Source organism: Monodelphis domestica, chromosome 3 (assembly GCF_027887165.1).
Source record: "Monodelphis domestica isolate mMonDom1 chromosome 3, mMonDom1.pri, whole genome shotgun sequence".
NCBI lineage: Eukaryota > Metazoa > Chordata > Mammalia > Didelphimorphia > Didelphidae > Monodelphis > Monodelphis domestica.
The window spans coordinates 325,757,369-325,772,553 of record NC_077229.1 but is presented as its reverse complement, the minus strand read 5'-3'; the positions used below and the strand labels follow the sequence as shown (position 1 = coordinate 325,772,553).

The 15,185-nt window shown below is 34.1% G+C and overlaps 1 protein-coding gene across 1 annotated transcript in view; it reads right to left on the bottom strand.

Annotated features, from left to right (window-relative positions):
- GDAP1 (ganglioside induced differentiation associated protein 1) overlaps positions 1-12,511 on the bottom strand; it is a 33,841-nt gene extending 21,330 nt beyond the window's left edge. Inside the window, exons 1-2 of the mRNA XM_001367663.4 lie at positions 12,274-12,511; positions 11,232-11,424 (exon numbers count right to left, since the gene is read on the bottom strand). Coding sequence (XP_001367700.1) covers positions 11,232-11,424; positions 12,274-12,387 — 307 coding nt within the window. The 5' untranslated portion in view covers positions 12,388-12,511. The remainder of the gene's footprint in view (positions 1-11,231; positions 11,425-12,273) is intronic.
- Positions 12,512-15,185: the final 2,674 nt, after the last annotated feature.

The window sequence follows — 15,185 nt, the reverse complement described above, 5'->3', positions numbered from 1 at the left end:
ATACACAAGGTACAGCAGACATGGGCTTCCCACTTCTGCAAAAGGGTGGAGTGGGAATATCTTTTCATATCTCTTCTTTAGAGCAATATTTGTTCTTCAAAATTTTGTAGCCTTCAATTTTTATTTTTAATAGATTTTTTCTATTTACATTGTAGTCATTGTGTTATTGTTTGTTTGTTTTTTTGGTTCTACTTACTTAACTTTGCACCAGTTCAGGTACAACTTCCCATACTTCTCTACATTTGTCACATTCATCATTTCTTACAACACAGTTATAATCCATTACATTCATGTACCAAAATTTGTTTAGCCATTCCCCAGCTGATGGGCATCTGTTACCAATACTTTGGCAACATAAAAGTGTTGCTATAAAAACTTTTGGTATATAGGGGTTTACGGTTATCCTCCAATTTTAAATATTCTTTCATACTTGTTTTTCTTTATTTGCTGACTTTATTATTGTTAATGTAAAGTCAGTTCATTAATTCTCTTTTTTCTAATTTATTAATGTATGTATATAGGGATAAGATTTTTCCCTCTGAGGACTGCTTTAGCTATCTCAGAAATTTTAGTGTGTTATTTCATCAGTATTATTTTCTTTCATGTAATTATTAATTATTTCTATTATTTATTTTTGATTCATTCATTATTTAGGATTTCATTGCTAAGTCTTCATTTAGATCTGGTCCTTGAACTGATTACTATTTTTATTGCATTATGACCTATAAAGGCTGTATTTATTTTGTCTTTTTACATTTATTGTCAATCTCTGTGTGCTCTAATACATAATTATTTTTGTAGAAGTTCCATGTGGTTCTAAGAAATATACATTTATGTATGAATTCTTTAGCAATCTCATTTAAAACATGTAAGTATTTTAGCTTGAATCTATTTACACAATTTTTTCAATTCTATTTTTTTCCTTTTGCTTATCTTTCTGTCTTAATCTATAATCATTTCAAAAGTATATATTTGGAATTCCTTCTTCTAAACAATTTCTATGACATTGTCTTGTGGGTTTTGTTCCTTGGCCCTCTTTTTTCTTTTTTGCCTTCTTCTTAACAGAAGTTATTGCTCCAAAGTGTCCCTGATTATGTTCTTCATAATGACATTTGCTGTTTGTTTGTTTTTTTTAATTTTCTGGTGTCAGTTGCCCCTAGGAATTCTGATTATTCTTCCCCTGAAGCAAGATGAGTGATCCTTTAAGTACCAAACCTCTGTAGGTTATACCCATTATAAAATCCTGGATTTCCTTATAAAATATATCTCTACTCATATGTTTCCTTTCTTTCCTTCTTTCTTAATGGTTTCATTTTTATCTTATTGTGCTATGATTCTATATTTCTTTACCTTTCTCATATTTCTGTTGTCTGGGGTGTTTCAGAAGCAAATAATTTCTTCTGGTCTGGTTTTCTTTTCAAGAATGTTTTGAATTCTTCTTTTATACTAAACATCTATCTGTTTCATTAATGTTAGATTCAGATTTGCAGGGCAAGTCATTTTGGGTTGTACCTTGAGTTCCTTTGCTCTTTCAGAACACATTCCACTTCCTCCCAAGGTTTCTGGAGGATACAGAATAGTCATGTTATCTGAATTTCCTTTCTTTTCCCTTGAAGATTTCTCTCTTGGAAACTGGAAGAATTTGTTATTTATCAGCAGAATTATTAAATTTAACCACTCTTTTTTCTTGGAGTTTGCAGAAGACAGTATTTTTCTGGAGGCAATCTGGGGATACTTTGGATTGCCACTCTTTTCTGGGTTCAGAAGATCTAGGCAGTTTTTTATATTATTTCTTACATTGTGATGTTCAGGTTTTTTGACATATTTTTGGGCAGGTTGCTATCATCCTTATGTTGTCTCTCAGCATCAATAGACTTCACTTGTCTAGAAAGCACATTGTATTTTAATGTAATTGTTTTTCTTTGCCTCCATATTAAATTTCACTTCTATATTTGCATTCCAGATTATTCTTTTGTTTCTTTGGTGAGATTTGTCACCATGGGTTCAAGTTTTTTTTTTCTATTCTGTCAATTATTTCTGCTTTGTAGGACACAAATTCTGCATTCACAAGTCTTATTTTTCTTAAGAGCATCCTGCTGTGGTTTCATGCTCTCTTCAGAATACAAAGGATCCTCAGTCTCATCAAATATGATCTATTTCCTTTGTCTTCAATAGGATTTTATCAGTGCCTGAATAATTTTCTCTGATCTGGTAGCCATTTTCCCTTCTCTTAGTAATATCTTGTCTGTTGGTTTATCAGTTTATGTTCAAGTCTTTAAGTGAGTATTCTTTTCATATTCCTTCTGAGATATTTGATGATTTCAGTCGTTTTTCTTTATTTTCTCCTACTGTTCACTTTGTGACACCTTCCTCTTTAGCATCAGTTTCTCCTTCCATACTGGGCAATTTATGGTTCATAAGCCCAATTCTTTGCCCAAGTAACTTCTGGGAAGACAGAACTGTTCCCAGATAGATGCTTGGTTCTTTCCCTCCAGCTTGGTGGAGCTCCACATCCATACCCACCACATACACATTTGCCCCACTTCCCTCTATTCCTCAGTTCTTTGGCCAAACATGTTTATGGCACAGAAAACTACTACTCTCTGCTGGTTTTATACCTCACTCTTATTGCAACCGAGAAAATTTTCTACTATTTGTTTCTCTATGGCATTTGAGAAATATATTGAAAAGGTTATAGAGTTTGAGTTCTGTTGCAAATGTAAGTTAGCATGTGTGGTCTGCTGCTAGGAAAGTGATGGGCAATGTTGGAAGGGGTGCTGAAAGAGTATGATAGAGATTTAGGAATTAGTTTTCTATGATATTCCTTAAATTTTTACACTAAGTTCTTTGTATCCTAAACTGTATAGACAACTGAAATTTATTTTTCTTTGGTGCACAATTTCAATTGTAGAAAGGTTTAAGGGAGTATGAGGATTGTAAAAAATATCTAGTCTTTTAGCTTGGTCATCAGAACCAGAAGTTACCCTTCACTATTGCTATACTATTCTTAGAGGACTATGTCATGCTTTCACATTCCTCTCTCATACCATTGTTTCTACATTTTGAATATCATATTCCATGCCTTTCTTTTTTTCAGTGTGGATGCAGCCAGATCCTGAGTTATCCTCACTGCGGTTCCTTGGTATCTGAATGACTTCTTCTTGGCAGCTTGTAATATCTTTTCTTTGGTCTGATAGTTCTTGAATTTGGCTATAACATTCCTGGGTGTTGTCAGTTGGGGATTAAGCACAGGAGGTGATCTGTGGATTCTATCAATCTCCACTTTTCCCTCTTGTTCAAGGATTTCGGGGCAGTTTTCTTTAATAATTTCCTATAATATAATGTCCAGGCTTTTTCTTTTGTCATGGTCTTCTGGTAGGTCAATAATTCTTAAATTGTCTCTCCTTGAACGATTTTCTAAATCCTCTGTTTTGTGAATGAGATGCTTCATATTTTCCTCAATTTTTTCATTCTTTTGGTTTTGTTTTATAGCATCTTGCTGCCTTGTGAGGTTGCTCGATTCAAGTTGTATTCTGGTTCTTAAAGACTGGATTTCATCCTTAGTTTTTTGGTCGTCCTTTTGGTCAGATTTTCTTTGGAGGTCATCTTTCATCTTCTTCACCTCATCTTTCATCTGCTTTGCCTCATCTTTCATCTCCTTTGCCTCATTTTCCAACTGGTTGATTTTGGCTTTCAAGACACTATTTTCTGTTTCCAGATGACTTATCTTAGTTTTTAAATTCTTTTCCCAATTGTCTTCAGCCTCTCTTAATTGTGTTTTGAATTGCATTTTGAGTTCTTCCAAAGCCTGTATCCAATTAGCTGGGATTTCTGATTTTTCCTTTGCTGGGTCCTCCCCCTCTGTTTCATTCGCTCTTTGCTCATTACCTGTGCAGAAGCTGTCTATTGTAATTTCTTTCTTCTTTTTCTGTTGTTTGCTCGAGTTTATCCCTTCTTTGCTCCCCGTATTTGGCTGTGCTCTTGCTTCTCTCATTTTGTTTTGGTTTTGGGGTTGTCAGTCTCCCCTCTTGGAGCTTTGTCAGATCTCTTGGTACAGTCTCTAGGGGAGGAATGTTAGCTTCCCTGTCCTCTGGAGGCTTTTGATTGGATTGAGTTCAATTGGGTTGGGCTGTATGTGGTATGAAGCACTGAGGCTCTGAAGACTCCTGGAAGGCTGGGCCGCCCAGGCTCTCTCCAGTTCTCTCCAGCTGCTTCTTCACTGTCCGGAAGTGCCTTTGCCCACCTCTCTAAACTATGAGGAGTTCTGATGGGATTAGTTCAACTGGATTGGTCTGGATGTGCCCGAGGCAAGGGTGAGACTGGAGCCCAATGAAGGGACCCAGCTACCACCCGTTTCTCCCTGGCTTCCTCCCCACTGTCCAAGCTGGATGCTCCAAGCCCAGCACCCTGCTGCTCACAAGGTAGACTCTGCAAAACAGCACCTTTGCCCACTCAGAGGTTCCCGCTGCTGCTAGGGGCTCAGCCCTCTGGGTTGTGGGGGAGGGGTCCTGGGACCTTCTCTCTGCCTTCCCCTTAACCCTGAGTATTCTGGATTCTGGCTTTTGGGGGGCATACCTTTTGATTTGAGTCCAGAAGGAGGGTTCCCTGCTTCTGTCCTGTTGTTCAGATTGAATTTTGGTGCCCTAGGAGCATTCAGTCTGTATTGGTAAGGAAGGGTCTTCCACGAGGTCTGAACTTTTGCTGCTTGCTAAGCTGCCATCTTGACTCCGCCCCCTGTTTCTACATTTTGAACATCTTTTTCCTTTATAATTCTATAGGGGCTTGTGATTTCTCTGTGCATTCACATCAATATCATTAGACAATTTTCCTTAATTTTGTTTTCTTGGTTTCTTAAGAAGTTCATTCTTAAGATCTTCTGCTTCTTTCTGAACAAACTTCCCTCATAAAATTTCAGTATATGAGATCCTATCTAACATTTCTCTGAATTCTTTGAAATTGTCTTTTCTACAACATAAATATTATGTAAGGATATTCATGACTTTCATGTCATATATTCCAAATTCAAGAACAGATGTCATTTCTCTCAAAGGTTCAAATAATTTTCACATAACCAACCAATACTTCAGTGTAAAATGAAATCCAAAATCAATTGTTTCCTATTTAATTGCTTCCCTTCCCCATTTGAAAAATGAATTATCATTAAGACAAGTCCAGCTTTCATTAGCCTTTCAAAGGAAAGTAACTCTAGACTTACCTGAGATAAATGAAGTGGTTCATCTTTATTATCTCATACCTCTGCCAAGCTGGTCATCTGTTTTGCAAACTTTGTATGTAGTTTCTATTTTTATACATGTATTCTAAAGTATAAAATCATTATAATATTGCTACTATTTTTGTTTCCATTGATTTCCACCCAAATGCTCTCCAACATTCTTTCTAGCTCTGGTTTTGAATTTCTTCATATAAGTATCTCTTCTTACTATATAATGCCATGTCACTGTAGCCAAATCTTCTTTTTACCTATATTATTTCTTTTGTGATATTTGCTTTCAGAACCACTCGACCATATCTAGCAACACAAGAGCTCAATTTGCCTCCTGAAATTAGGATATCTAGTTCAACTTGCTTGTTACACATACTTTATAAATTCGTATATAGGTGACCATGTATTTTTCATTGTTGTCTGCTTTTTTTGTATTTTTTCTTCTATAAAATTCTTTATATATTATTACTGTTATTTCTACATCATAACTCTTCTCCAAGGTATTTAGCTTGGTATATGCATATAGTGCTCTCTTCCTTATCTCTTATTTCAATTTAAAACTCTTGATTAGATTAGTAAAACTCATGGAAAATATTTTTGCTAGTCCTTCTTAGATCCACATTATACCAAGTCAAGAACCAGGCATTCTTGTATTTAAGTCATGATACAGAACTATAAATTCTATTCTTAGTCCTCTTCTTAAACAGCTGATTATTTGCACAGTTGGGGTCTTTAGTTTTTTGCCCAATGTTTCAAAATCTTTCTAGATAATCTTGATTGATGATGAATGATTTCTAGCTTTTTTCCAGTCTTACTGTGCCTATGTGAATCACCAAAAGTGGGGAGTAATCATAATGAAGTTACTGAATTAAATAATGGTTACAAAGACAGCTTCAGAGGAATGACTCTTGCCCATTAAAGAACTACAGGTGCAAGGCAACCCCATTATCATAGTAATTAGGATATCAGGAAAGGAATAAATGAAGGGACACAATCAGTTATTAGAAGTGTGAAGATTGGATTTGGCTCTCCCCAGATTGTAACAATGAAGGTACTTAGCTCTTCCTTGATTATAAAGATTAAATTGTAATCCTCTGTCTGTTTTTAGATTTTAATCCCCAAAAATGTAAGCATAGTACTTAAAGATGAGTATGGAGATCTACCCATTTTGGATTTTAACCACAAAAAGGTGTGAACGCCCATTTTATACATTGAGTGGGAGGTCTGTGACCCACATTTGAATGAATGGGCAATCTTGGAGTGGAGCGTTGGCTGTGATTGGTAGATATAAATATTTAGGAGAAGTGACATGAGAGAAAAAGGTCTTTAAAAGTGGAATTAGAGATACACACTTGAAGGGAGTCACTTGGAGTGAAGAAACTTGAAGTGAAGAGAAACACTTGAAGTGAAGAGAGACTTGGAGTGACGAGGGACACTTGGAGTTTGAAAAAGATACACTTGGAGTGGAGCCTGCTGGAATTGAAGCTGATAAAAGAATCTGCTGATTGAACCGACAACATAGTGAGTGTAAAGGCTGACTTACTTCCTTGCCCTTTGTAGAGGCATGGGCCTCTAGGAAGACCTGTTGTCTTGAGACTCCTTTCCCCTGTCTGGGGCCTTAGAATTTCTAACTGGTATCAGAGGAAGCCAGACCTCTCCCTTCATCTCTCTCCCTTTTTCTCTCTTCCTTAATATCTTCCCTCTATTGTAAAATAAGCTACAATAAATTCCATTTTACTTTAGTAATTCATTTTGAGATTTAGAAATTAAATCCCTGGTGACCAATTAAATATTCAGTCCAACCATAAAACTAACAATCTATGTATACAAAGATGAATATACTTAGCCAAAAAAACTGCTGACATAGGCTTCTTTATATCCTTTTCATGTATACTTGTTCCCAGAATTTGGTGTGAAGCTGAACCTCCAGTAGAAGGTAAGTGGACCCAGCTTCAAAATTTAGATGGATAAAGAGACAAGGATTGAAGCAAAGCATTGTAACATTTTAATTCAGAGGTATAGCGATATCAACAATCTACAACTTTACTATGAACTAAGAAATAAATGAGAAAATATAGTTTCATTCTCAAGAAAGTAACTATCACAAAGGCCACAAACTTGACAGCGGTGGCTGTGTGGTACAATAGAGTGCTATAACTAATTTTAAATTCAGCTCCAAACACTTACTAGCTATGTGACCTTAGGCAAGTCTCTTAACCTCCCTCTGTCTCAGTTTCCTCATGTGCAAAATGGATATAGTAACAGCATCTACCTCACAAGGTTATTATAAAGATTAAGTGAGATATTTGTAAAGTGCTTAGCAAAATGACTGGCATGTAGCAGATACTATATAAATGCTAATTATTATTGTCATTAGAGAAAGCCACCCTCAGTTTGTCACCCAGACATCTATGTAAAATAAGGCAGAAAATTAAATATTGGAAGGATACATTGAAAAGAAGAAGTGATATAACAACAGAAGCTAGAATAACTACAAAAAGAAGACAGAAGAACTTTCTTATACAAATCAAAAGCACTATACACATTATCATTACTCCTACAGTTGACTACTTTGCCCAAGCAAAAAGTATAATCTCTATTTCATGTGACCTTTTAAGCACTCTGGTGCCCATCATATCTTACCTTAATTTTCTCTTCCTCAATATAACTATCACCAGTTCATTCAGCTAATCCTCATATGGTATTAATTAGAGACCCTTTCCCATCCACATTACTCTCCTTTGTGCACTCTCTCTTTTATCAGTGTTCTCACTAAAATGTAGTACCTAGACAGGAACACAAAGCTAGAGGTGTAGTCTGACCTATGCAGTGGCACTATATTGCTTAAAATTAGTCTCCTTGGCTTCTATGTCATTCTGTTGAACCATTAAGCTTGTGATCCACTAAAATCCCTAGATCTTTTTTTAAATACAAATTTGCTCTCTAGCTATACATTGCCTATCTTATACATTTGAAGTTTATTTTTGAAAATCCATATGAATGACTTTTAGTCCTATTAAATTTTATCTTATTAGATCTTGTCCAATAATCTAGTCCAAAAATCCTTTTAAGACATTTTTGGAACAGTATTGCTCTGTTATACAAAAAGTTAGTTTCATCTCTTAGCTCTGTATCATTTGAAATTGTGACAAGCATACTCTATACTTTTATTTAAATAATTGATAAAAATTTGAAATAGTCCAGAACCAAAAACAGATACCTGGGACACTTCAATAGAGATTTAAATTATGTTAACCCATTAATGACTACTCTTTGGATCATTTTTTTAAGTAAATTCTGAATCCATATAACTGTTGTCTAGGTAACCTCTTCAAAACATTCAAATTGATCAATGTGATTAGCTTTATTCAGCAACAAGCACCATAGAGGTGAATATACTTCAATGGAATTTTTCTGAATCAAAGAAACATTAAGAAATTCTCTTCATATCATATTGTATAAGTAAGAATACTAGAAACCATTTCTAGTTCAGATCCCCAACCTTTATATTTTAATGAACAATTAATTAACTCAAATACCTTATTTCACCACTGTTTCAAACTGGGTTTGACTCAAGTCAGTGCCCTAATAATTTAAGTTTAACATTGAAATAAAATAAGGTACTAGAAACCGTTCAACAGTTAACAAAAAATAAATAAATAAATACCTGCCCATGGCAGGTAAATAGTCTACAAGGAAAGTATCAAGAACACCTCTGATTAATTGAAAGAAGCTCCCTTGTTTGAGTTGACCAGAGTTTTCAACCATCAAAGTATCAGAGAACTACTGGAATTCCTCATAAATGCCTTATGCTCAGGTGACATGGAAATTATTTTAACATTCTGAGATTTTAGTCCCCTATGTCAATCAAGTCTCAAGTATAGTTTTGACACCTTACAAGGGAATTTTATCTTATCCTGTACCTTGTGATGTGTTTAGGATAGTGTCTCTATCATAATCACGTTCTCTTTTTTAAGTCATTAGGAAGAAGGTTCATTTTAAAAGTAGCCTTCCATTAGAGCAATGGAAATTGATGATATTAAAGCAGTTAGAGAAAAGGTAGAATGCTGGTCCATTTCTTATGTACCTCTTTGACTTTATACACATTCAGCTCCCATAAAAGCACCTTCTTTCTACATGTTTAAGATGTTTACCTGTTCTAATTTTTTTTTAATTTTCTAGGTGATTTTGATAATTTTGTCACTTCTCTGGCTTCTTTCTGACTACAGTGGCATATACCCTTGGAAACAGCTAAAGAAGAATGATACATTTGGAGAACAAAATTAGAAAATTGTCTAAGATAGCAAAATATGAAAATAATTAATATTGAAGATACCATTGCTAAGACAGGGGCATTAGTATACTGTTGATAGAGATGTGAAATAATCCAACCATTCTGAGAAGCAGTTTGGAATTATGTTTTTACAAGTCACTAAGATGTTCATATCCTTTGACCATCGGAACCCATTGTTAGACATATACCCAAAGCAAATAAAACACAGAAATAAAGGTCTCTTATACACTAAAATAGTAAAAAAAAAAAGTGTTTTCTGTGGTAGCAAAAAGAAAACAATTAAGAAATAACAAAAAAATTGTGGTACTTGCATATAATGAAATATTATTGCACCATAAGAACTGACTTATAAATGAAGGATTCATAAAAGCATAGGAAGATATATGAGATGATGCATTAATAAAGCAAGCAGACCGAGGGGAAAATATATGCATAACCATGTGAAAGGACAAAAGAGCCAAAATGAAATTGAATGTATGTATTTACACAAACTTGCACATAACAAGCCTTCTAATTACAGGCTTGGGCCCAGAAAAGAGTAAAGAAAACGTATTTCTCTCCATTAAAAAAATGGGAGGAATATATGGCTATATAATATGACATACCATTAGACACAATCAATGTGTTGTTTAGTTTTGCTGATTTTTTTCTCTCTTTTTAATCTTTGTAGCAAAGAATGGGTTTCAGGGACAGTTAGATGACTCAGTGGATTGGGAGCCAGGCCTAGAGATGGGAGGTCCTGGGTTCAAATGTGGAGTGGCATACTTCCTAGCAGCATGACCCTGGACAAGTCACTTAACTCTCTCTGTCTAGCCCTTACCATTCTTCTGCCTTGGAATCAATATATAGTATTGATTTTAAGATGGTAGGGAGATAAGAGTTTTTTAAAAATAAAAAAAGAATAGATTTCTGGGCAAGTATAGGGAATTATATTTGGAAATGAAAAGATATAAAATCATCAAGTAAAATAAGATAAATTGTAATTGGGATTTTTTTATAGAAAAAAATAGTAGTCTTGAAGCCCTCTAGCCAATTCTCTTACAAAATTGTGGGGACAACATATGGTGATGTCTGTCACCTCAAAGTATTCTTAACTTCATAAAAAGATGGCAATCTGTTATCTGAAAAGAAAGGGATAAAAATCCATTCTTTCCAAAATTAGCAGTATCCTCAAATTTAAAAATTTTAATATCTTTCTCATTACATTAAAACTTGATCTCTCTGTCTAGCCTTTCCCTTCTCCTATGACACATCTTCTTGGGACACACTGATTTGGGGGGAAAAGTCATCACTTCACCAGAAAATTAAAAGATCGATTCTTCTTCTCTCAGCATATATTTTATTAGCAGTAAAAGTGTAAATTTTAACTTATTATACTATCTTATCAAACAGTGAAAATGTAATAACTTCAATTCCCTCACAAGTATTTACACTTGATATCTTTGTCAAAATGAATGTAAATAAAAAGCAAAATCAAATGAAAACCCCCTATTATTATATAGCAGATGCTTAATAAATGTTTGTTGAATGATTGATGTTCAAAGATTTTTAAGGGCTTAATTTACATGAATAAAACAAAATAGAATGATACTGATTGAAATAAAGCTTATGGTATTTGTTGCTGAATCTACTGAGGTATGCTTATGGAAATGGAAAATATGCCACTTCTCTTAAAATCAATACTAAAGAAATTATAAATAGCCTTAACATTACCATCCACGAAAGTCTGTTCAAGATAATCAATTATCTGAGTTGCCTCACACAGAATGTTTTCCCCATGGATGAGGACAGGTACTTCTCCAGAAGAGTTCAAACGCATAAACCATGGTTCGTTGTGTTCACTCAGGGGGAGACTTACATCATGTTCCTCACACTTCAGTTTCTTTTCAGCAATTACTAAGCGTACCTGAAAGAGGTCAAAAAGCATACTTATTCTAAATTAAATTATTTCTCTTGATTCTATTAAAAACTTCTGAATCCCTTGGTGAGTCATGTCCTTTTAAATGTTGCCTATACTTCCAAGGACTATGGGGAAGCACTAACAAAGTTTACATTTATTGTTGGTATATCCTACTAAGGCTGGTTTTTATATAATTTGTCTTCTTATTCTAAAGTCCCATTTTATACTATAAATCAATGTAAGAATCTTTTATCAAATACTTTTTACGTACAAATCATTGGTCTAGGCTCTCAGAATTCAAAACAAAAATGAAAACCAGTTGCTAGCCTTAGAGACCTTATACAATCCTCACCATCCCCAACCCCCACCACAAACCATCTGATTCCAATTAGATAGGCCTAATATATTGCCAAAAACCTAAGACTGTAATGTTGTATGAGGGTAAGGAGGAAGACAATAAGAAGCAGCAGCAGAGTGGGGGAGGTGACTTTTAGTGGTGTGCGAGCAAGACTATGATTAGCTTAATTAGAGAAGTGAGACGCTGCTTTGACCCTCTTCTCCCAACTCTCTATCTTATGGTTGCTGCTTCTGCAAAGTCTAGGCTTTCAGGGCCTACAAAACTGTACTGCCTCTGTCGCGTCCAGAGTATAGCTAAATGGGGCACATCTACTTCACTCCTTAGGCAGATTTGTCTCCTCTTCCATCAGGGACCAATAAAATGCCAAGTTGGAGTGGCAGAGGCGAATAATGGCCGCCTCTTCCAAACAAGGCAGACTAGCATAAAAGAATAACCCTAGGGAGCTGTCCCGGTGCTGAAACCCAATATTCCGTGTCGCGCCTCCCCGGAACATTTACCTTTTGGGAACTAAAGGAATGAGTCCAGTGGTAGAGAATGAGCTTAACCTCTGAGTCGGACTCCCCTTTAGTCAGCAACACATCCCCTTCTTGCTCATCCTTCTTCAGAGCCATTTCTGAGTGTGTATATCTCTCCTCTTCCACCCACACTGCTCCGCGGTTTGTCCTTTTTTTTTTTTATTGATTCCTCTCAGGGCACAGAAAACTGAGTTCTTGCTTTCGAACAGACTACTGGGAGCTGTAGTTTTTGCCTGTGGATATGCAAAGGCTACCTGTTCCTGTAAACCTAGAGAAGCCTGGTACTTACTACCTAGATGGCTTAGGAGCTGACAATACTGCTACCAAATGTTTTGCCTAGTTTAGGTGAATTTGTAGTTTTCCAAATATGTGTGAAGATTAAAAGGCAGAATTAATAACATAATAATTAATAACACTAATTGTAAATTTCTCCCTCATTTGAGAAAATATTGCTTATGGAAAAGCTCTTAGCTTAGTACTTATTTTAGAAAGAAATCTTGAATTACTCCCAAAGAGTTATAAAACTGTATACTCTTTCACTCAGCAATACCATTATTAGGTTTATTTCCTAAGGTGATCAGGAAAAAAGGAAAAGAACATTTATATTCTAAAATATTTACAACTTCTCATTGTAGTGGCAAAGAACTGGAAATTGGAGGGGTGTCCATCAATTGGGGATGGCTAAACAAATTGTGGCTTTTGACTGTGATGGAATATTACTGAACTATAAGAAATTATAACCAGATATTTTTTTTTACAACATGGAAAGACCAACTTGAAATTATTACTGATGAAATCAGCAGAGTCAAGAGAACATTATATAGGGCAACAGAAATATGATTTGAAGAATGACTTGTACCTCCAGAGAAAGAACTGATAAATAGAAATAAGCAAGACATTGTGTTATATATATATATATGAAAATATATATATATGCTTTTTTGCCAAATAATGTCTTCTCTAATGGGAAGAGGGGACATAGGGAGGGAGCTACCTGGGTATTTTAATGCAACAAACAAATAAATAAATTTTAATTAAGAAAAATATGTTATTGAAGCAATAGGAAAGTACCATTTTGCCTGAAATATCACTTTGTTGTTTTGGAATTTTTTTACAACTGATGTTTCATAGTTTTCAAAACCGTGTTATAGATTATGTTTCTTTAGACCTTACAAATGAACATAACATTTTTATAGAAACATTTTACAGTATTGGTATTTTACTTAAGAGAAATACAAACAGTATTTGGTATCTGGTTTATATATACAACAACCCATAATCTGTTATATATGTATCCAAAAATAAAATTGACTTTGTAATATTTATAATTGTAATATTTCTTTTTCACCTACTCTTCATTTCTCCATCCATAATATGACTATTAAAACTCATAGACATTAATAGCTCCATGATAATAAATTGCTATTAAACTTTAATTTCTACTCTCTAAATGTTTCCTTATCAAACTCTTTTTAGAATGTCCTCCAATAGTGTAATAAATTTTAGTGTTATTATGCTTTTCTTATGAAATGAAAGGCATTAAAGAGAACATAGCCTAATCAACAAAGAATTAGCTTCAGGTCAGGAAAACATGAGTTCAAGTCCTGACTCTGAGACTCATTGACTTTGTTACTCTGGGCAAATTCACATAATGACTTTTTACTGTCCCAAAATAATTTCTCTAAGACAACAAGTTGCAAAGCACCTCTCCTTTTGTGTTAGACAAGGAGTTTCCTCACTGGAAATTCCCTACACCAGTGAATAATGATAACTAGTACTTATATATCATTTTATGGTTTGAAAAGCATTTTACACATTATTTCAATTGATTCTCAAAACTGTGAGATAGATGCTATTATTCCCATTAAAAATAAGAAAAATGAGGCTGAGTGACTCATTCAAAGTTACAAGTGATAAAGACAAAATTTGAACTCCAATCTTCCTGACTCCAAGTCCAATGCTCTAACCATTATGCGATCTTTGCTTTGAAACAACAAATCTGATGCAAAAAGAAAAATCATTTTTAGCATGTTGCTTAATGGCTTCATACCATTTCATTTGCTATTGCCAGTATCTTATATTTTACCATTAGTTTCCTTTTTAGAATTGTTTAATAGTTTACTCATTCATTCAACAAATATTTATTAAATAATACAAGGTGTCATGAGTTTGGATATATTTTTATCAGATCACTTACAATTCTATGTTTCTAAGAACATATTAAATACTGAAGCAGTAGTTAGAGGAAAATTTATTTCTCTCAATGCTTTTATCAATTAAGAGAAAGAACAGATCACTGAACTGGGAATTCAGTTTTTTAAAAACTAGGAAAATAACAAATTTTAAATCCTCAAACACCAAATTGGAAATCCTAAAAATTAAAGGTGAGACTAATAAAATTGAGTATAAGAAAATGGATTAATCAATAAAACTAGGAATTGGTTTTGTGGTGAAAAAAGATAAACCATTGGTTAATGTGATTTTTGAAAAAGAGAATAAAATCAAACTATTAGTATCAAAAATGAATTCAAAGCAAGTATTAGGGATTATTTTGCCCAATTATATGACAACAAATTTAACAGTTTAAGTGGAATGGAAGAATACTTATAAAAGCATAAACTACCTAGATTAAGAGAAGAGAAAACAAATATTTAAATGCATCTATTTTAGAAAATGAAATTGGAAAAAATAAGCTTCCTAAGAAAAAAGCATCAGGACTAAATGGATTTACAAGTGAATGCTAACAAACATTTAAAGATAACTAATTCTAATGTTAAATAAGTTACATGTAATAATGAAATAATAAACTATTTTTATAAAACAAATATGGTATTGATACCTAAACCAGGAAGAACAAAAACAGAGAAAGAAAATTATAGACCAATTTCACTAAT